At 38.2% G+C, this 23,102-nt stretch overlaps 2 protein-coding genes across 4 annotated transcripts in view; one reads left to right on the forward strand and one right to left on the reverse strand.

The window, feature by feature from the left end:
• Positions 1–796: 796 nt before the first annotated feature.
• Positions 797–21,141, reverse strand: DCLRE1A (DNA cross-link repair 1A). 2 transcript variants are annotated; one of them, XM_009459273.5, is made up of 10 exons: positions 20,457–21,141; positions 18,821–19,950; positions 15,081–16,745; positions 13,298–13,431; positions 11,778–11,896; positions 10,193–10,333; positions 8,399–8,544; positions 7,461–7,615; positions 3,127–3,268; positions 797–1,384 (listed from the first exon to the last, which is right to left on the reverse strand). In XM_009459273.5, the coding sequence occupies exons 2-10, from the start codon at positions 19,278–19,280 to the stop codon at positions 1,224–1,226; spliced, it is 3,123 nt and encodes a 1,040-aa protein (XP_009457548.4). In that variant the 5' UTR covers positions 19,281–19,950; positions 20,457–21,141; the 3' UTR covers positions 797–1,223. The 2 variants fall into 2 exon arrangements, with proteins under 2 accessions (XP_009457548.4, XP_054515887.2); XM_054659912.2 differs by having other exon boundaries at positions 20,257–20,460.
• NHLRC2 (NHL repeat containing 2) overlaps positions 20,713–23,102 on the forward strand; it is a 62,512-nt gene continuing 60,122 nt past the window's right edge. Inside the window, exon 1 of one of the 2 annotated variants that reach the window (XM_508046.9) lies at positions 20,713–21,154. In XM_508046.9, the coding sequence (XP_508046.4) occupies positions 20,977–21,154 (178 nt within the window). In that variant the 5' untranslated portion in view covers positions 20,713–20,976. The remainder of the gene's footprint in view (positions 21,155–23,102) is intronic. The other variant, XM_063782113.1, reaches the window with a different exon arrangement.

The following is a 23,102-nucleotide window of genomic DNA, read 5'->3' on the forward strand; positions in this document are numbered from 1 at the left end:
AATATTACAAAGTGAAAAAAACCAATCTGAAAAGGATACCTATTGTATGATTCCAACTACATGACATTTTAGAAAAAGCAAATATGGAGATAGCAAAATCACTGTTTGCCAGGGGTTTGGGGGGATGGAAAAATGAATAAGCAGAGAAAAAAGGATTTTGGGGACAGCAAAAATTTTGTAGGATATTACAATCATGGATATGTCATTATACATTATACAAACCAAGGAATGTACAACACCAAGAGTGACCTTAATGTAAATTGTGGACTTTGGGTGATTATGATGTGTCAACGTAGGTTCATCTCTTGTCACAAATGTACCATTCAGGTGAGCAATGTTGATCTCGGGGGAGCTAAGCATGTGGGGGTGGCAGGAAGTATATGGGGAATCTCCGTACCTTCTACTCAACTTTGCTGTGAACCTAAAACTGCTCTGAAAAATAAAGTCTTGGGCCGGGTGCGGTGGCTCACACCTGTAATCCCAGCACTTTGGGAGGCCAAGGCAGGCGGATCATGAAGTCGGGAGTTCGAGACCAGCCTGGCCAACATAGTGAAACCCCGTCTCTACTAAAAATGCAAAAAATTAGCTGGGCATGGTGGTGGGCGCCTGTAATCCCAGCTACTCGGGAGGCTGAGGCAGGAGAATCACTTGAACCCGGGAGGTGGAGGTTGCAGCGAGCCATCGCACTACAGCCCAGGTGACAGTGCGAGACTCCATCTCAAAAATAAATAAATAAATAAATAAATAAAATAAAATCTATTAAAAACAAACAAAAAAAAAACAAAAGACACCAGAGCAAATTTTATATTAATTTTATTTAAGTATACATGTCATATAAAAGTTTCATCTCATAATTTTAAAGACACATAATTACTCATATATATAATGCTTCAAACTACTTTATTAATTATCATTAATCCTTTTGGTCCCTGAATCTGCCTTTGCTTCCTCTTCTAAGGCTTGATGCAGAATATAACTGCCCATGGAGGGCAGGGGACAAGAAATTAAGGGTCCCAGGGAGACCCAGTTTCAGTTATCCTTGATGATGCTGAGAGGCATTCAGCACCACGAGCACGTTGTTCAAACATAAATGAGAAAATAAACTATCTGAACAATCTTCATGAGGTTTTTCCACACAAAGTGTATTTCACATTTCTATAGATTTAACTACTAACAAGCTACATCCAAGGAACTTAACTACTACTGAATCCTCGGAGGTATCATCAATATCCGGCTTCCAATTTCCACTCTCTAAAATATTTCTCCATTGTGCTCCTAGATTTCCAGGTGCCCACATTTACAGTAGGTATGATTTTCTGGGGCTTCAGCCACTGGACAAAGCGCTTCATTTCTAGGTAGCTGCTGTGTTCACTGTAAGGAATTCCTGTAACAAAAAAGAAACGAATTTGTACACTAAAATCAAACTAATTTAAACTTTCACAATCCTAAAATAAAATAGAATAAAACAAAAGAGAAAAGCAATCCACAGTATTTTTGTCAAAAACCCCTCAGTGCTTTAGTTCTGATAAGAAAACTTGATATCTTTTATGAATAATAAAGATTAAGACATTAAAATGATATCGATATGGTTTGGCTCTGTGTCTCCACCCAAATCTCATCTCAAATTGTAATCCCTATGTGCTGGGGGAGGGGCCTGGTGGGAGGCGATTGGATCATGGGGGCAGATCTGCCCCTTGTTGTTCTTCTGATAGTGAGTTCTTGGTCAGGCATGGTGGCTCACGCCTGTAATCCCAGCACTTTGGGAGGCCGAAGCGGGCAGATTACCTGAGGTCAGGAGTTCGAGGCCAGCCTGGCCAACAAGGTGAAACCCCGTCTCCACTAAAAATACAAAAATTAGCCAGGCGTGGTGGCACATGCCTGTAATCCCAGCTACTCGAGAGGCTGAGGCAGAAGAATTGCTTGAACCCAGTAGGTGGAGGTTGCAGTGAGCCGAGATCGTGCCACTGCACTCCAGCCTGGCGACACAGCAAGACTCTTGTCTCAAAAAATTAAAAAAAAAAATAAGATAGTGAGTTTTCAGGAGATCTGATGGTTTGAAAGTGCGTGGCACTTCCCCCTTTGTGCTCTCTCTCACTCTCCTACTCCGCTAGGATAAGATGTAAGATGTGCTTCCTTGCCCTTTGCCTTCTGTCATGATTGTAAGTTTCCTGAGCCCTCCCAGTCATGCTTCTTGTTAAGCCTGTGGAACTGAGTCTATTAAACCTCTATTCTTCATAAATTACCCAGTTTTAGATAGTTCTTTAAAGCAGTGGGAGAATGGACTAATACAGATATGAAACTTAGAACATTCAAAAATCGATTACGTTATTGCGTGTATACTTAATAACATGCATTTCCAGAGAGTCCTATTTAATTAGGTTTTTCTTATTAAACAATTCTTCCTTTAGACACTTTACTTAGCCACAGGTTTCAGGAAAATATGGAAGAAATATGAGTCAAATGTGAAGAATAACAAGCAGGAGACTCTCACTTCCAGAGAAGGTAAGCAGATTTGTCCCCAAGCTTTGCACACATAAAAAAATAGGAAAAAAAGAAAAAAAACACACACCCTTTATCTTCTTTGTTGAAAATCAAGTACCACAGAGAAAGGTGAAAAGGGTCCTATTTTCAGTATACTAGGGTCTTCAGAGGCTGAGGGTAAATCACTGGTCTGGTGACACCCCAAACATGTTTCCATCAGCTGTCACTGCAATAAGCCAACTCAGAAGGCAGTGGTAAACCTCCTTCGAGGATGAAAACAGGCAAGTCTGTATCTCCTGCTGTCACCACATCGAACCCATCATCTTCCTGCTCCCAATCTCACATTGTCATCTATACTTCCAGTATACAACCACAGTAGTCCTTTCAAGTTAATTCTGCAATTTCCTCTCAATATCACTGATCACAAAGTGAAATGATCTGTATTCATTAATGTCTATCTACTAGTCAAGCTCCTTTATATCAGTTTACAATGGACTAGATACAGGATTAGAGTTGTAGAGAGATGAAAACTCTTGAATTATTAAATTCTTTGGTGCCTGTTTTTGTTGGATTTGAACCTTACAACATTTTTTAAAATGTAAAGTAATTATAAACATTATAAGTGAGAAAATTTAATAACTATACCATATATTGAAATGTTTCCTTTGGTCTGGGGAATAACATCTGCTATTCTAGTGAACTTGTTAGAGTGTGTCCATCCTGTAGGTCGAAATGCCAAAATCTGATTGTATTTCCCACCACACTTCTTCAAATGACTCTGTAAGCCCTGTTAAATTAAAATAGCATATTGAGGTCAATGGAGACGAGTTATATGGAATAAAACAGACTGATTAAAGATGTTATACTGGCACAGGCATGGGGAGTTTTCATTTTTAAGCATTAGCTTCAACAACCTAGTGCTATGCTTCTAAAAAATAATCACTGAAAAAATATATAAAATGTTTTCTCCTTTACTTATCTGAAGTTAAACAAGTACAGTCTGGAAAAAAAAGTATAGTGAGACAACTTTAAACACAAGCAATTAGGTATAAACAAATTACAATTCTGATAGCTACCAAAAACAAAAACTACTCTCCAAATCTTACTCTACAGAGATAATAATATCAACAATGGTAAACACCAATGCAAACATATCTCCATGCATATACACCAAAAGGGGATAGCTAGGTGGATAGAAATAATTTTATGTGAATGGCATTATACTCAACACAGAGATACATTTTACAGCTGCTTAATAGCATTCTTTTCAGGTGTTTATGCCTTTTACCCTTTAAACATGAACTAGATTTATTTTAAAACTTTTCATACCACTATTTGGAAGTAATATGCTCCCCTTATAAGTCTTGAGTAGAACAGAACTTCCCCAAACTAATCATAAATGATGACATTTGATAAAACTCTTAGAAAATCAATGACTGAAGTTCAGTCTTCGAAAGATAACAGAAATCCAGTTATAAATAATAATGGCACAAGGAATACAAAAAAATCTAATACTTTTGGTCTGAGGACTAAAATCCATAGTTTCAAAGACTTAGAATGAATAATAAAATTCATTTTATTGATGAATTGGTAACAATCCTTTAATCTTTTGTATCAAATAAGAGCCTTTTATTAATTAGAAGTGAATATAAAAATAACTACCATAAGACAACCATATTTCTTACCAATTACTATGCACACCAAAAAAAGTTAAAGTTATTGATACATAACTAAATTTCCATTTCAATATTCTTGGCTCTGCAAATTTGCAAGTTTTTGCCTTGCTTAGTCTAGGACCTAGCTAATGTAATATTATTTGTTTAATCACTATTCCTTCTGCCCTTGTCCTCACAAAGAAAGAAAATAATAAGAAACTGAGGTTTAGAGTAATTATACATATAATACATAAACTGAGTCCAACTTTCAATACACATCATCAAACCTGTCCATTCCTATTTGTCTCTGCAAAACCATCCAGAAGAATTAAATGATAACTAATATTTGCTTTTTGTGGGACAAATTAGAGTTACCACAAAAACATCATTAGCTTGTACCATAAACAAAAACTTTGGATACTATCATATAAGCCAAATCTACAGAAAAAAAGACTACCAGCAGCTACAAATAGTCCATTAACCACAATCTGAGAACTATTCTCATGAGGAAATTTATTAAGAATACTTTAGTCAATATGAAATCTCTGATTTATGACTTGTCTCTCTCCGTTTATTGGTAACCAGTTTGGGAGAAAAACACTTTTAGCAATGTTACTAGAATTATTTTTTCAGCATGCAAATAATCATCTATAACATCATTGTTATAACATTTTACCACAATCAATCAATCAGGTTTAAATCAGGTGGTAGTCAACTACGTAGCACATACGTGAACTTGGGATGTTGAACTAGATAGCATGAATTGAATTTATAGCCTTTCAAAGGCTTTCAGGCACGCCCTGGGCACCTTGAAAACTGTATTAGGATTACCTTTTCACAAAAAGTAATTATCTCTCATGAAACACAACTTTTGGCTGGTAAAAAAAAAAAAAAAAAAAAAAAATGGCTCTAATTACAAACATCAGCTTCTGCTCCATCTGTGTTTTGGAGGTAAGAAATCTTCCGAGGCCGGGCGTGGTGGCTCACGCATGTATTCCCAGCACTTTGGGAGGCCAAGGCGGGCAGATCACGAGGTCAGGAGATTGAGACCATCCTGGCTAACACGGTGAAACCCCATCTCTACTAAAAATACAAAAAATTAGTCGGGCGTGGTGGCAGGTGCCTGTATTCCCAGCTACTCGGGAGGCTGAGGCAGGAGAATAGCATGAACCCGGGAGATGGAGGTTGCAGTGAGCCAAGACCAAGCCACTGCACTCCAGCCTGGGGGACAGAGCGAGACCCTGTCTCAAAAAAAAAAAAAAGAAAAAAAGAAATCTTCCGAAAATATTTGGGTAAATGAGGGACAGGGGAGGAAAAAAACTTTTCACAATATGCCATTTTCTAGTTTTGTTTTTAACGTTGTGAATGTATCATCTATTCAAAAATATTTTAAATACATATTTCCATTATCATTGCTAGAATGTTTAATAAACAAATATTAAAAGAAAAAAAAAGAAGTCTTCAGAAAATGTGATCAATACCCAGTCACTTTAATGGAGGAAGAGGAGGGACTACTGAAGGCAATACCGGTAAATATCCATTCTGGTATTACATAGTTGCTAGGGTCAGTGTGGAGGACAAGAAGATACAGACTTCACTTTCTGAGAGCTTACAGCCTAGTGGGCAGGAGGTCAGTAAACCCCACCTTCTAATGGAAACCACCTGCCCTTTCTCAGCTTTTTCTATCTCTCATCGTCTATTACACCATCAGCAGCTAGGAGCCTTACAGACTGACCTTTTCACAAAGAACTTGTGTTTTATTATAAAATCCTAGACGTGGAAACATACAGACTTGATGACTATCAAAAATATAGATTTAATGACTCCAGATCACTACTCCAAGGACACTAGCCTCAAAAAATCATTCAAAATCAACATTTCTGAGTTATTAAAACCAACTTGAATTCCTGTATTAAAAAGTTATGCTTAGGTCAGGCATGGTGGCTCACACCTGTAATATCAGCACTTTGGGAGGCTGAGGCGGGCAGACCACTTGAGCTCAGGAGTTTGAGATCAGCCTGGTCAACATGGCGAAACCCCATCTCTACTAAAAATACAAAAATTAACCGGACATAGTGGCACATGCCTGTAATTCCAGCCACTCAGGAGGCTGAGGCATGAGAATCGTTTGAACCTGGGAGGCAGAGGTTGCAGTGAGCCAAGGTTGCACCACTGCACTCCAGCCTGGGCAACAGGGCGAGACTCTGTCTCAAAACAACAACAACAACAACAACAAAATGTTTGAGTTTGTAGTAGTGAAAATCTAAACCTTGTTTAAGTTGGGATTTGTAAATATATGCTGTCTACAAGAAGGCCATATGCATCAGAACGCACAGTCTGTAGAGTGGTAGGTTGTGACGGAACTGTCAGAGAGGAAGAGGTGGCCCTCTTCCTGTTCAAAGTGGATGCACTTCATTACTTATTTTTCAGATCTTGCTCAGAAATCTTACTTCATCAATTATTCTCTTATCTTAGATTCTGCCTGTCCATTAAAACATAAAAATCCTCATCTCTGATGGCCAACAGACAAGCAACCCTCCTCCCTTTGGCCATCAAAGTATCCAGCTCCTCTTCACGCCATGCTCTAGTCTTCCTGTCTCCATTGCCTCACCTCTCATTCATTCTTTTTATTTCATAAACACAATAGCAAATGTGAAAATACATTGTTTCATGCATTATGTTCTGAATTTATTTTATTATACAGGTTTGATGTATTCAATTGCCAGGTGTCAAAATGTTAGTATATGGAATAAACGTTAGTTAGCATATGAATAAGTCTGACAAATAAGCCCCCAAATCCCAGCAAGGTCATATCATATGTCTTAACTTACACCTTGGAACTAATGCTCAAACTTCCTCTTAGGATACACTTCCACTATTTCATTTTATTGTCGCAACAAGTAAATTTTCAATATTTATCAATCTAGAAAGGCTTAATATTAATACAGAATAGAACAGACCTGAAATAAAGTAAGAACTTCTTAGATTCTTCACTCATTTCCCCACTCATCCAGAAAGAACTGGAAAATTATCTTAAAAATTGAAGGTTTGAATGACCAGATAGCTGCATACCTTTCCATTTTTGTTCCTTCCTATATATTAGTTCTCTAGCTCCTAAACTTCTGGTGGGCATGTGAATTACTCTACAGAGTTGCACATCTAGAAAAACTATGAACATTTAAAATTCCTCTTAAAAGATCGTCTAGGGCAAATTTTACTATGGGCGACTCTATTATAATTGAATTCCTCTAAGTTAAATGAAGCTTAAAATAATCAGATTACCTTTTTCGTTCATCCTAAAAGACATATCTCTTGAATGCTTACCTTAAAATTAATTTGCATCATTGGGAGAAGGTGAACCAATGAACTGCACATGTCGGTAGTGATGAGTGAATTAATTTCTGGTATATTGAGGCACTGTAGAGTTTTATATTTTTCCCGGGACATGCCCACTTTTGAACCTAAAACATCAGCAATGGCTATGGGCAAAAGAAAAGATTAAAAATAGTAAACTTACAGCTTGTGAAAAAAAAGTTACAGCTTAAGCAAATTTTAAGGTAAGAATTTACCAAATAAAAGGAAATTCAAAACATTCACACTTTTACCATGATATCTCAAAAAGGCTGAATCATTTTGTTAGTTTACTGTGTGGAATGAATTGTGAGAAAACCAAATAATTTATTTTTAAAGGCTTATTATTTACTATTTAAAAACTGCAAAAGTGTATAGAAAGTGGGTAGAGGAAAGGAAGGAACTAAATTTGAAGAAATTAAAAGCCCCAGCTTTATCATCTTTAATGTTTGATATAATGTGGCCATACGTAAGAAGAAATGGAAAGTATTTTGCAAATTAGTACAATACTACCTGGACAAACTAAGTTATACATCCAGAAATCATTTAGGAACAAAAATTAAAACTGATTGCCAATATAATTATTATCCTCAAAGAATGCAGCAATACAACTATGCATTAATCATCTTTCAAAGTTTACTAAATAACAATGTAGCATGGGCAGCTGCTCTATAAATTTCTTATATCTAGAAAGCCTAAATTAAACACAATTATCAAATGTTTCCCTAAAGTCAAACCTTTCAAAGATTAAATGTTTCAAACTGTCAAATTTTCCTTCAACTTCAAAGGTAATATTGAATCATTACAGGAAATAATTATCAAATACAAGAGTAGAAACTGAAAGGGCATTATGCAAAAAGAATCTGATCTTTATAATATATTAATGTAAATTAGATACACCTACCACTCACCTAGGAAGACTTTCTCTTTTCCAATAGAGTAAGTGCCACAGACAACAAGAGCATGTGGGTTTAGAGTTACAGCCTCAAAGGCAGTGTTGATGGCAAACCGGATAACCTCTTGCTGAGATGGAAAGGTGTATTCTGGGCTACAATATCTGTGATATGGAAACATGGTACTTACTAAAAGAACAATAAAAAAGCCATCACCTTAAGCTGGATGCTATTTTAGAAAACAAGCGTTAGCAACTTACATACAATGTAATATATTAACATTGTATGTAATATATTACATACAATATATTACAGCAGTGTAATATATTAACACCACAAGTTATCTCACTGCCTGTGGTTGGAATTATTTACCAGTTACTACTAACTTAAGATCAAATTGTAAGTTTTCAATATATCTTTTTCATTATATTTCTTTTATCACTCTCAAAAAATTGTCTTTTTGAAGACTTTTTTCCTCCAAGAATATTTCTAGCAAGCCAGCTATTTTAGTTATAAATTATAAACCTCACTGTCTTTTATTTAACTCCAAACACTATCAAAAAATCATATTGATAAGGATTATATTTGAACTAAAGACTGACAATAAAAAATGATTAAAGTAATGAAACTAAATATGAATTTAGTGAAACAGTTTTAAATCAGTTAATATTGACATGGTTGATATTAATATCATTTCTTACAGACACAAAATATATATACTATGTGTATATATATGTACATGTGTATACACACACACATGCACATACACACACACACACACATACAAATACAACAGATCCAGTTGGGTCTATCTCCATGCAATATAATCCAGTGAAAAATTAAGCTACTATCTATCTATCTATATTTGAGATGAAAAGTAAGCACTTTTTCACTAAAAATGTAATAAACTGCAAAAGCCAAAGAAACATATTTTTCCCAATTTTCAGAATTGTTTTTGCTAGTCAACCACTAGAGAAGAGGAAGAATAACCTTTCTCCTATAAAAACCCATGAGGAAATTCAGAATCATATCAGAATATAACTAGGTAACAAAAAAGGGTTTTTTAAAAAACTTATTTTCTTAATTTATCCAGTGCTTAAAACTCATATAGAACAATGGGAAAACCAGTTATAGTGTGAGAAAACTGGATGTGGAAAGACCATCTTTTACTAAAATATTGCATCCAAATGTACTTCTCCTTGAAACAGGTTGAAATGGTTAAGATAATTTCTAACAAGTTGATGAGATATTTTAATATATAAAATCACATCATATACCAGAAATATATACAATTTTTATTTACTTAATAAAGCTAGGGAGAAATACATACACAGTTAAAATGTAATGGCTTGTGCCATTATATTTATAGCACTCAGGAATTCAAAACTGTCACTTATAAATTATCTTTTTAAGAAAAGAACAACAGCAACTTCGGATACTCAAAAACAGAGTCACATTTTGACCTCTGTCTTCTCTTCACAATTAATAGCTACACAGTTACTCTGAAAGGACAACTTAAAAGGGTGTCTTCCTAAAGTTTGCTCCTAAGTTTTTCTTCCTTGTTTCAGTAACAGGATTCTCATGTAACATATTTTCAAAAATAAATCACACAAAAAAATGAGCTGTAGTCAGTTAACACATACAATCTCAAATTTGCCCTTAAGCAAGTATATATATATTTTTCAAACAGCATCCTTCTGATAAAGAGCCTTAAAATAATAATTGGCAATAAGCCATCATTTTGATAACCATAATACAGAGAGCAAAGGCTGTCAGTGGGAAAAGGAAACACACAAAAAAAGCCTGTCTTACGTGGTATCTAAGTACAGCATATGGACTTTCTGGTCCGCAAGAAGAGAACGTTCCATGCTGGGATCTGCTCTGAAGTCTCCCGTGTGTAATATGACAGTACCATTAGGAAGATAAAAGAGGATCATGACAGCACCTGGACAGCTGAACACAAATGTCAAAGGAATGTTCATAACACAGGCAAGCACCTAAAGGAACAGTATCTATTTCAATATCAACAAGTTAGCACGCTTTATTAGTTGACCACAATGACATAGCATTGCACTACAGGAAATGCGGCACTTCAACTCAAGGAAATTTACATCATAAAAAGAACTGGTGTGCAGGAAAGGCAGACCCAGGTTGCTCAAACTCCACACATTCCCAAGAAAAGCATGTCTTCAGGACTGGCCCTTGGCTGGCTCCTAGGAAATGAACTCTGAACCCTAGGAATATTATGCCTGGTAAGACTGTTTTGTATGCCTGAGACACTGAACTATGTGATACTAGCTTGACGCTAACTTTGTGATCTATGGTGAAAACCCCATAAAGTTGACTTTAAAAATCAGAACTCGGCCGGGCATGGTGGCTCACGCCTGTAATCCCAGCACTTTGGGAGGCCGAAGCGGGTGTATCACCTGAGGTCAGGAGTTCGAAACCAGCCTGGCCAACATAGCAAAATCCCGTCTCTGCTAAAAATACAAAAATTAGCCAGGCGTGGTGGTGTGCGCCTGTAATCCCAGCTACTTGGAAGGCTGAGGCAGGAGAATCACTTGAACCCGGGAGGCAGAGGTTGCGGTGAGCTGAGGCTGTGCCATTGCACTCCAACCTGGGCAAAAAAAGCGAAACTCTGTCTCAAAAAAAAAAAAAAATCAGAATTCAAACTGGCAATTAAAAAAAAAAAACAGCAGCAAAGTTAGCAGACAAAAACTTAAAGGCAACCTAATGTAATAGCTTGGCCTGGATTTTAGGTAACCTAGATTTAGTCTTCTTTCTCTTCATCTATGACCTCTATGTTACAGTGGGCTAACATTCTATGGAAAGTAGAAAGAAGCAGAGTTGACAGTTGTGTTTTGACAACATGAATGCTGATAGTACTTTATATTAAACGAAAAAAAGAGGGAAAAATGGAGGCCATTTCCAAGAAAAAAAAATCTTCCAAACCTTTAATATCTAAAGCCTGAATGATTTCTTAGTTTAAAGAGGGGTAGGGGGAGATAAAACCGACCTCTAGTATCTGAATGGAATACAAGCTGTTAATTTATGTAAATGATAAATGATACTAAAGAAAATGGCAAAATGTTATCTTGCAAAGAACAGCAACAACAATATGTTAAAGTATTTAAAAAAATAAGATGGAATCTCAGATGTCAAGTGCAGTAATTTAAACTGGATAAAAAATGGGTTAGATAACATTTAGAAGATCCCTTTAATTTTAATCTCTGATTCTATAATTGGGCACATTATTTTTCAAAAGGAGAAACATCTTACTCAACTTTTAAGAAATATCAAGCATATTAATTATAATGAAAAAAGTTATTAATCATGCCAATGTGTTGTCCTTTTGAACATTTAAAAAATGTGCTATTAAGATGACTTTAATACTTACTGATTGGCATCAAGCAAAACAACTTTGACACCATTCACAATACATTCAGTGTCCAGTGGCAATGGGTGAATATATTGTTCTTGCACATGAAGCTTGTTCTTCAACAAATTGCCAGTTATCTGCAAAACAGGACGTGCTTATTGCTGATGCAGTAAAACACTAAATATTTTATTTCATACCTAGTTTAGAACCATAGCATCTTAATAACATCCATTTTCCTACTTATATTTAAGTAAACACTCCACAATGCCAGGAAGAATTTCCTATAATGGCCGTGCCACTACTCTGCTTGAACATCGTCACTGACTTCACCTCATCTGTGAAGAGTCCATCCTTCCCACCATGACATACAAAAGCCTGAGTGATCTGGTTCCAGCCCGTTCCTGTGGATTTGTCTCCTGTTATTCCCTACCTTGTGTTCTAGCCATTTTGAATTATCTGAAGTGCCTGGAATGGGCATATTTCTCAGGTGCCTGTGCCTTTACATAAACTTTACTCTCTACCTAGAATGCTCTTTCCTCTGCCTGGTCCTGGAATCAGACAGATTTGCATACAAGTTCAGACTCTGCCATTGCTAGGTCTGTGACCTGGGGCACGTCACTTAACTTCTCCAAACCCCAGGTGTTTCATTAATAAAAAGAATTCCTGAAGCATGCTTCAAGAATGCTGTGAAGATTAAATCAAATTCTAGTTCAAGCCATTAGTAATGAGCATTAAAATGTTCACTTTTTAATAATTAGTTCGAGGTATCTTTTACCACAAAACTGTGTCTAACCTTAGCCCAGGACAGGATAAAGCACTCTCTTCTCCCTACTCCTAGGGAGTACTACTTCTATTATGATACCAATCCCAATATGGCATTATTTATGAATGTTTCCTCTGGAGGTTATAAGCTCCTTGAAGCTCGATACAGTCATGTCCCTCAGTATCTGCAGGGGACTGGTTCCAGGACCCCCTGAGGACACCAAAATCTCAGGATGCTCAAGTCCTTTATATAAAATGGCATAGTATTTGCATATAACCTACGCATATCCTCTTTAAATCATCTTTAGATTAATTATAACACCTAATACAATGTAAATTCTATGTAAATAGTTGTTATACTACATTTTTTAATTTGCATTATTTTTCATTGTTGTATTATTTTTTATTTTTGAATCTTTTCAGTTGCGGTTGGTTGAATCCATGGATAGGGCACTCACAGATACAGCAGGCTGACTGTATTTTGCCTTGAGAATCCATTTAGGCTTTCAGTGAATGTTAACTAAATGAAACTTCTTGTTTTTAGTACATCGTGAAATAGTTTATCTTTTGTTTCCATGTAATAAAACAGATGTTTTCTAAAAACTGAAACTTGACATTAACTCGTTTTAAGTTTAGAACTTTTATGTGGAATATGTTTTCTCATTTTTTTTCTAGTAGAATGAAAGATCTTACTGGTTTAATTATTATTTTTGAACCAAATTGCTTAGAAATTCACAGCATTCTACAAAGTCAAAAGTTAGAATACTAAAACTTACCTCACTACAATAAACTGGAAATGTGAAGTGTTTAGACAATCCAGCATAATGATCAGAATGAAAATGTGTGAGAAAATAGGCTGTGCAACCTTCAACCACGCCATACTGAAAAGCATCAACTGTAAAGCCGGTCCCTGCAATAAAAATACCGACACAGTACGATGAGCAAGAGCTAAGATACCCAATTTGATTATAAATACTGAATGAACCCTCTATCCTCTTTACCTCTTATTTCCAATTTAACTATATTTAAAAACTTATACCACATAAATTTAACAAAAGGTAACACTAAAGATGAGAATGTCTTAAAAGTTTCTACCAAGTATCTCAGTATAGAGACTTTTATTTGTGAATAATTGCACCAAAAATTTTTTTTTTAAATTCTAGGTTACAAACCAATTACTTCTTTGTTTTAACTAATACTTTCATAATACTTAGCACTTTACTTCTGCAAAACAGTAAAAGGAGAATGCTAACTTTCTTCTAAAACATGAATTCTCAATGGGGGCAGTATTGATCTAAGGAAGCCAAAATGGTTGAGGGCCAACATAATCTCACATATGAGACAAACAATGTATCTACCATCTTTGAATTTTGCTGCACAGTCGAACTAGAGGAGGGGGTGGGAAACAAGAAAAAAAATGCCTAAAAAGGCTGCTTAGAGGAGCAGTAATGAAGAAGAGGTTGAGAAATACTGTTCTAAAATGTGCTCATGCAAGAAATAATTAAGTGTACTGACTGGCGATGTGCAAATAAATAAGCATAACTTCCCAATTCTATTGAGGCTTATCAACACATGGTTTTTGGATCATTTAAAGTATAGAAAATTGGCCGGGCTTGGTGGCTCACGCCCGTAATCCCAGCACTTTGGGAGGCTGAGGCGGGCGGATCACGAAGTCAGGAGATCGAGACCATCCTGGCTAGCATGGTGAAACCCCGTCTCTACTGAAAATACGAAAAAAAAATTAGCCGGGCGTGGTGGCGGGTGCCTGTAGCCCCAGCTACTTGGGAGGCTGAGGCAGGAGAATGGCATGAACTCGGGAGGTGGAGCTTGCAGTGAGCTGAGATTGCACCACTGCACTCCAGCCTGGGCGACAGAGCGAGACTCTGTCTCTAAATAAATAAATAAATAAATGAAGTACAGAAAATTAATCAAAATAATTATTAAAAACACCACTGATGTTATGAAGTATATAAATGCTATTCTTTACATAAACATATTGAACAAATTATAGATCTAGAACATCAATAAAGCACTTTAAAAATCTTTCAGCAACCAAGTATATTTTGGCAGCAACCAAAGTATATGAAAGGGCAGAGAAACTAAGTTCTAATACGGTTTTAAAATTTTTGGCATTTACTATGATATGTAAAACCTGTGACATTTCCCATCTTTGAAACTATTTAGTACTTTGTATTTCTCACAAGCACTTAGAGGCTGCCTTTTATTATAGTTATTTACAGAGATGCCTTTCCTCCTTTTGTATTAAGCTGAATCCCTACTCCTCTCTTACTAATCTTTCTATAGCCCATAATATCTACCTAACTAGTATAGTCACTTACATAGAGGGCATGTTTAATAGAAACTTGATGAATTGAATGGAGCAAAAAAAATCAAATAGGCAAAAACCAAATCTACGTTAGAGGCTCATGAAGTATCATAAAAGCAAAGGAAACATATACAAAAAATTGTCTCATACACACACACACACAATGGGCAATAAACACAAAGTTCAAAAACGTTGTCTTTGTTGATATATCGAGTACTGACATTTCAACTTACCAGGTATTTTCTTATAGAATGGACATGTCTTTTTTCTTGATCCTCCTACATTAGATGACTCTGGGATTTTCTTGTTGCCCCTTTGCAGCCCACCATGAGCTGATTTTGTGAAGACTTTGACTTTACTTAAATTGACTGCTTCAGATTCTGTATTAATAAGGTGATCTGATCTCTTCTGACACGCTCCTTCCTGCAGTGAATTTGACTTTCTACATCTCTTTTTTTGACGCTGTGACCTCTCACTAGAAAGTTCCACAGAAAGCTGACTCTCATGTAAAGTACTTGCATCAAATTCTAAATCACTTAAAGATTTTTCTGCTTTCCTCTTGCACTGCGAGGACCTCTTTTGATTAGGACTTGGAACTGGATTTAAGTTTATCCCTTCTAATGCACTTTCCCCTAGCAATTTCTCTTCTTTTCCTTTGGGAGGTAGTCCAAAATACACACCTATATCCATTTGCTTCATTACCTTGGTAGAAGGATGTCTTGCATTATACTTAAGACCAGAAGGCAATATTTTCAAATACTTCGGAGCAGGTGTACTAGACAAGTTTTCTGTATTTAAAATTGTAGCTTTACCAACTGGCACACCCTCTAATGCCTTTCTGCAGAAACATGCTGAGTTAGTATTATTCTTAGCATTCAAGTTCTCACTTGATAATTTTCTAATTGTATTTTGGGTTGGTTGGGAAGAAAGATACCCTTCTACCTGACTTTCAAAAGGTTTCAACATTAAACTCTTAACTAACGGAAGAGAAACTTGATTGTAAACAGATGATTCTTCAATTACCTGTTTCTGTTTATTTGATTGAGCTGAGTGAAATTCTGGCTCATCAGGTTTTGTTTTAGCTGCCTGATGAACAGAAGCAGCAAGCTTCCCTGCCAATGCAGGTGGAAACAACACAAAATCACCACCAGTACATGCCAGATCATAAGGCAAAGTACTCTCATTATTTTGAGAAATAGGTTGAGACAAATCATTTAGACTATTGAATCTATACAATCCTTCATCATACTTATCCCGAGTTAAGAAGCTGTTCACTTCGGGGCAGCTCTCATCCTGGTCCTTCAGTAAGGGACCATGTCGTTTTTTAAAAAAACCACAGCTGTCATCAACTTCTTCGAGGCTGCCGTCTTTTGAGCTTTCGGTAAAAAATAGTTGTTCTTGTGAATCATCCGGTTTTTCATCGATATCATGAGTGTCTTCATCACTCTGAAGTGGAGAATAGGAGATTTCACAGTCACTGAAGTCATTTTCTGGCAATGGCAAATTTATGTGTTCTGAGTTGTGTGCAAGACGCAAAGCAACTCCCACCAGTTTGTCATTCTCAACAAATTCTGTAAATTGTAGAGCTTGTTGGGATGTTTGGATATGAGTAGAAATCTTTTCACTGGCTTCAGTCGGAGACGGAGACTTTTTAAAATACTGTGTCATTAATAAGGGATCATTTGAAACCGAGTTATCAGTTTGGTTCTGATACGAAGACCATCTTTCCTCAAGGCTACAAAGGACGCCTGACTTAGTCTCACTGAAACTGCCACCTGACGCAGGTGATGGGCTGCTAAAAGGATGATCACCAGCCCTGCTTTGAGCTAGCAGGAAGTGAGTGTATCTCTTGTAATGAAAAGGAATGGTTGAGGTACACAGAAGACCATCAGGACACTCTGAAATTTTAATAAAGAAAAAATATTACACGATCAAAGCATAGACTAAGCTTTGACAACATTAGCAGTATAAATTGGGTTCCATTATTTAATACCCACATTGCATATAATAAAAAGCAACAATTTTAATAAGATTAGTTATAATTGTTGATACACTGAACAAGTTTTAGATTCTATTCTAAGAATAGAATTTGAGAAATTGGTTCATTATAAGGCTTTACTAATTTGGAAACTATTCCCTATCATACTACCATGATTGAGAAACTTTCTATAAGCCATCTTGGTATATCCCTGTGTATGTTAATTTCCAGATTTATCAAAAAATGACACCTCCCTCCCCTCAAAAAAGATGTTATATTTGTTATATTAAATTAGAAAACTCCATGGCTTACAACCTAACTTAAAAATGCCTCTTAAAAGCATTTGTTATAGAATGGAATTTAATTCAAGAGCCATCTGAGAGTCTACTCAAAGGAGTTTAGTGAAAAACCAAAAGCAAAATTTTTTGAGGTGGCTTCATCTATATGACATTTTACCATGGTCTTCAACCATGGACTCCAATTTCCATTCTTGATTTTCAAGTTACATGAAAGCAAATCACTAGCAAATTTATGAGGTTTTCACTTGCTATCCTTTTCTGGGAAAGGCTAATGCCAAATTTAAAGAAGAGGTTTTTTTTTTGTATCTTCATGCAGTACTTTAAAATAACTACAGGTTAATAATAAAATGTATTCTGAATCATAGCTAACATGAAAGCCATATTGAGTATTTTTTTATTTTACTGAATTTTAACTTTTTCAGATTAAAAAAATCCATATATGGAATATAAATGATTTCAAAATATATAAATCATCACAACAACCTGTTCTCCATATATATTCCAAGTAGGATTTTCTACGTTAAATACTTATTACATATTTTAAAAGATAAAAAACATAGCATACTTTTATTATCATTTGACACGTTTTTTGTTAGAATCTTAATCACCTAGGACTCCTTCACAGTTCCTCTTCCTGTATACATAGCACGATGACTAAAACATAACCATATTTAGAAACCACACTATATCTATACTTTTTTTTTTTTTTTTTTCAGACAAGGTCTCCCTCTGTCGCCTCACCCAGGCTGGAGTGCCCTGGCATGATCACAGGGCCCTACAGCCTCGACCTCTTGGGCTCAGGTGATCCACCCACCTCAGCCTTCCAAGTAGCCCACCACACCTGGCTAATTTTTGGTAATTTTTTTTGTAAAGATGGGGTTTCACCATGTTGCACAGGCTGGTCTTGAATTCCTAGGCTCAAGTGATCCGCCTGCCTCGACCTCCCAAAGTACTGGGATTACTGGCATGAGCCACTGTGCCCAGCCTATTTATAATTTTCTATGGAGTTCCATAATAATAACCAACTGGGGCCGGGCGCGGTGGTTCATGCCTGTAATCCCAGCACTTTGGGAGGCCGAGGCGGGCAGATCACGAGGTCAGGAGATCGAGACCATCCTGGCTAACACGGCGAAACTCCGTCTCTAGTAAAAATACAAAAAATTAGCCGGGTGCGGTGGCGGGCGCCTGTAGTCCCGGCTACTGGGGAAGCTGAGGCAGGAGAATGGCGTGAACCCAGAAGCAGAGCTTGCAGTGAGCCAAGATAGCGCCACTGCACTCCAGTCTGGGCAACAGAGAGAGACTCCGTCTCAAAAAAATAAATAACCAATTGGACAAGTTATCTGACTTTTAAGAACTTTCATCTATAAAATGTCAATACTACCTACCTTATATGGTGATTGTGAAAGTTGGGTAAGTAGACAGTGTGAAAGTACCCAGCATAGTAAGGATTCAGTTAACATTTATGGAAAATAATCCAGATACTTCGGAACTTTTATGAAATAACACAACGTATTTAAACTGTTTTCTAGTCTGCCATTTGCTTTACAATTATACCGTTGACTGGTATGGTGTCTCCCAGTGTCTCATCTCTCTTTTAGGTTACTGCTTGCCTTCCTTGTTTCACTGAATTGGTATGTCTGACCTAATGAAGACTTTTTAGATTACTTAGAAACTACTACGTTTTCTGCAGTCTTACCTGTTTCAGAGCGTGGTGGAGAATCCAAACATTCAAAAACATGCCATCGAGGTGTCTGCCCTATCAATGAGGAAAAAGGCATCTGGCAATTTGGACAGTATCCATCATAAACTGGACGTATCTTTGGGGACACGTGTTGGCTTTTTTGAGTTCTACAGAGTTTTCCCGGAGTGGTTTCCTTGTCTTGGGTCTGCTGAATACCATCTCCACAACTTGAATTCTGACTAGAAGCTACAGAAGTCTGACAACCTGCATTTCCAAGGGGCATTTCATGGTCCTTCACCTCTTTAGCTTCTGTGGCTCTTTTTCTGTTTCTACTCCGTTTTGACTGGTATTTTCCATCTGTTGCTTTTTCAACAGATTTTAGAATATTTTTAGAGCCATTATTTGGATCAACTCGTTTTGGTTTTCTTTTCGATTTGTATTCCCAAATGTCTTCTTCGGAAATGTCTTCTAACATGGCAAAATGATTTTATCATTCAAGAAGTATTAATCTTAAGTAAATTGAAAGTCCATTTCTTGTCACAAACAGAAAGTTATAGAATTATTTTGCTGAGAAAAAAAAAAAAACAAAGGTAACAAAACCCCCACCAACTCAATGGGAATCTGCAGTGTTGGTAATGAACATATTGGCAAGCTACAAACCTTGTACCTGATAACACCTGCTATTCCATTTATACCACAATGAAACTAAGATAAACCTATCACAGGAGTAGCAACTGTGAAGTTCTCCATTATGGGTGCTATTTCATTCAAATATCTTGTCCTTTTCCAGGGCTTGATTCATAAAAATAATACTTCAAAAATTAAGCACTAATGGGAAATATAGGTTCAACAGCTTAATCTTAGAACGAGATTTGTAACATTGTTATGAAGCTACTGTCAGTTCTTTGAAGTGGACAACCGTCCAAATAATTCATAAATCCAACCACAGTCCCTGGACAAAGGGCTTAACAGGTATCCCAAACACTAAATGACTATCTAACAAAACTAGTCACAACATAATCAAAGAGATGTGTAATTCGCAAAAAACTGCGAAGTCACTGCCCTCATCCACGACTAGTGGATACTCAACCACTTCAGTTTCCCGGGACAGTCCATGATCTTCCTCCAGCAGCAATGAACAATCCCTGCACAGTGAACAAAAAAAGTTGATATGTGAAAAAAGTTCAAATATGTGAAAGGGTGGGCTTGTATTGAGGTCTGACTCCGTATTGCACCCATGGTTCCGAAGGTGGCCAGCCCTCTGTCCACCTGACTCAAAACGGGGTCACACGCCAGCCTCTCCCTTATCTTTTGGCATTAGAGGCTGGAAGGCCAGGAAGCGGGGCCTTAATCATCTCCAGGTTAAGCACAGCGAGCTCCAAAAAGCCCTCAGAGTCCTCCCCTTCTGAAGACTCTAAGGCCCGCCCTCAAGGACCCTCGCCGCCCCCCACCTGCCACTCGGCACCCCAAGGGAGCCGCTCCAGCTGCATCCGCTCCTCCCGGCACCCCCATCTAAAAATGTGTTCGCGCCCGCACTTTCAGCACTCCCAGATGACAAAACGCTGTGTTTGTGTATAAGTGAAAGCCACTCGCGCCAGTCACTTCCAGTTTACAAAGCCTTCTCTCTGGAGGTTATCCCTACCCCCTTTACCTTTAGGGTCTTGGCGGGAACAAGTTCCCGCTGCCAGTGCCGTGTCGAATCGGCGGATGCTGGTCAAAGAGAGAGACTTTAAAAATAATTTTTAAAAATACATTGCCCTTTTAAGTCCTACGGATTTATTGTATTTTATTTGTGTTCGAAAGTCCGCTAATTCCCAATGTGGAGGGTTGGGGATGTTTCCCTTAGCGCCTCTGGGACGCTGTCCCTGAGGCCTTATTCCATGTTGAATCTGACGCTCTCAATGTCCAGGCTCGGCTGCGGCGTGGGGACCGAAAAGGGGCGGGGTGGGTCGGGACGGCAGTTTAATTACGTCCCCGGGAACTGCGCCGATTTGGACTTTTGGCACTTGGACCTATGCTTTAAAAAGAAAAAAGTGTCATTGGCGTGGAGTGGGGCTAGTGGAGGGTGAGGTGAATGCGCCGTTTGGAAACCACAGGACAGTGAACGTTTCGTCTCTCCCAGCGAGACTCTCCCGCGGGCCCGGCGGCCGCATCGGGAGCCCGGCGGAAAGATGGCGGCGCCCGGAGCCCGGGGCCGCAGCCTCTCCGGCCTGCTCTCCGCGCAGACCTCGCTAGAGTACGCCCTGCTCGACGCCGTTACCCAGCAGGAGAAGGACAGCCTGGTCTACCAGTATCTGCAGAAGGTGGACGGCTGGGAGCAGGACTTGTCAGTACCCGAGTTTCCGGAAGGTGAGGGGCTGGCGTCGGGGTGGGGGCCCCTCCCGGCACCTCCCCTTCCTCGGGGACGGCGCCCTCCCGCGAAGCGGTGGGCTAGGCGGGTTTGTGTCGCTGGCGCCCCGGGGAGTGGCCCTTCGCCTAACTTGGGCCGCTGTTCGCGTGTTCTGCAATTCCCAGGGGTCCCCAAGCGTCCACCGACGGGGGTTTCCCTGGCACGGGGATCCACATACTCGTCTGTGTATCCTGAGTCCCGCCCGCGCCTGATATTAGCCAAGTGGACACTCCGTGAATATTTAGTGTCCCCGGTGGCAATGATTGCAACGTCCACACCATTCTGTCCATTCAATCTGGTTCCCCAGTGTCTTCTGGTCATCTTTCTGCATCATCTTGACATTTATTGATCACTTTTTCATGTATCACACACAGTTTGTTTTTTTTTTTTTTTTTTGATACGGAGTCTCGCTCTGTCTCCCAGGCTGGAGTACAGTGGCGTGATCTTGGCTCACTGCAACCTCCGCCTCCCAGGTTCAGGCGATTCACCTGCCTCAGCCTCCGGAGTAGCTGGGACTACAGGCCCGCGCCACCACGCCTGGCTAGTTGTTTTGTTTTGTTTGTATTTTTAGTAGAGACGGCGTTTCACTATGTTGGCCAGGCTGGTCTCGACCTCCTGATTTCAAGTGATCCTCCCGCCTCCGTTTCCCAAAGTGCTGGGATTACAGGCGTGAGCCACCGCGCCCGGCCTGCCACACACAGTCCTAAACACTTGAGGGGATACCTAAACACTTGAGGAGATATTACCTTATTCAATTACCTCTATATCCCAGTGAGGTGCTCCTATCATTCCCCTTTTACAGTTGAGGAAATGGAAGCACAGAGAGGTTAAGTAACATGCCCAGGGCCTCACAGCTGATAACTGCCCCAGTTGGATTATACAGACCCTAGATTTGCTGGTTTCTTAGCTGTACTGTGCTTCTCTGTTCAAAGTCGTGAAACTAATACTTTTAAAAATAGGAATCAATTATAGCCTATTTCCAGGGTTTAAATCCTGGCTGTGTGAGCTTTTGGAGCATGAAGGAACAGATATTCCCGGCAGGGATGTTTGTGAAGCATATCTTGCCATGATAAATGAAAACGTATTTTACCTTCTTTGGATGGGAGTAGCATTGCTTTGCCTGATGGTGCTGGCATGTGTCCTGGCGTGACACTGAAACCACATGTATAGTTAATTGGTTGGATGTGGCAGAATTCAGTTATCTCATGGGAGGTATATCGGAACCTGCCTCCGACAACAGAGTATTGGTGTCTTTCCAAGTCTTTTGCACTACCCACCTTGAGAAGTGCTTATTTTTCCTGCTATTAATCTTATACTGGATTTGAAATATTGTGGAATTCTTACAAAAGAATTGGGTACATGAATGCTTATCCCATCAAATAAACTTTAAAAGATTGTTTACATCTATACAAATATATGATTTAAAAAAGTTTTGGTGCAGAAGGTAGTTATATAGTAAGTACACTGTTATAAACAAGCAGGCCATCAACTGGGATTTGGGGAATGTTTTTTATTTTCTAGTCTTGTTTGTATTTACAGGGAGTGTATTTTATTCCCATGAGATTTGACCTCTGTGACTCATAACTAAAAAAACATATAATAAAATATTCAGGCTTTGTGTTTAACACAGTATGATTTTCTCCTGGACCCAATTATTGAGGACAGAATGCTAGAAATGACTGTTTTCTTGGTTTCTTTAGCAGTAAACTATAATCAGGAAGTCATAAACATAACTTTATCTGAAAAACTGTATGCTTTGTTCATTTCTTAGAAGACTTACATGTTTATAGGAGACAGTGCAGTGTAATGGATAGATTCACAGAGACCTGGAATTAGATCCTTGTTATTTCCATTTTGTTGGTTGTGTGATTTTGAGCAAGTTACTTGACCTCAAAGCCTTATATTTCT

The sequence above is a fragment of the Pan troglodytes genome, chromosome 8 (genome assembly GCF_028858775.2).
Source record: "Pan troglodytes isolate AG18354 chromosome 8, NHGRI_mPanTro3-v2.0_pri, whole genome shotgun sequence".
NCBI classification, from domain to species: domain Eukaryota; kingdom Metazoa; phylum Chordata; class Mammalia; order Primates; family Hominidae; genus Pan; species Pan troglodytes.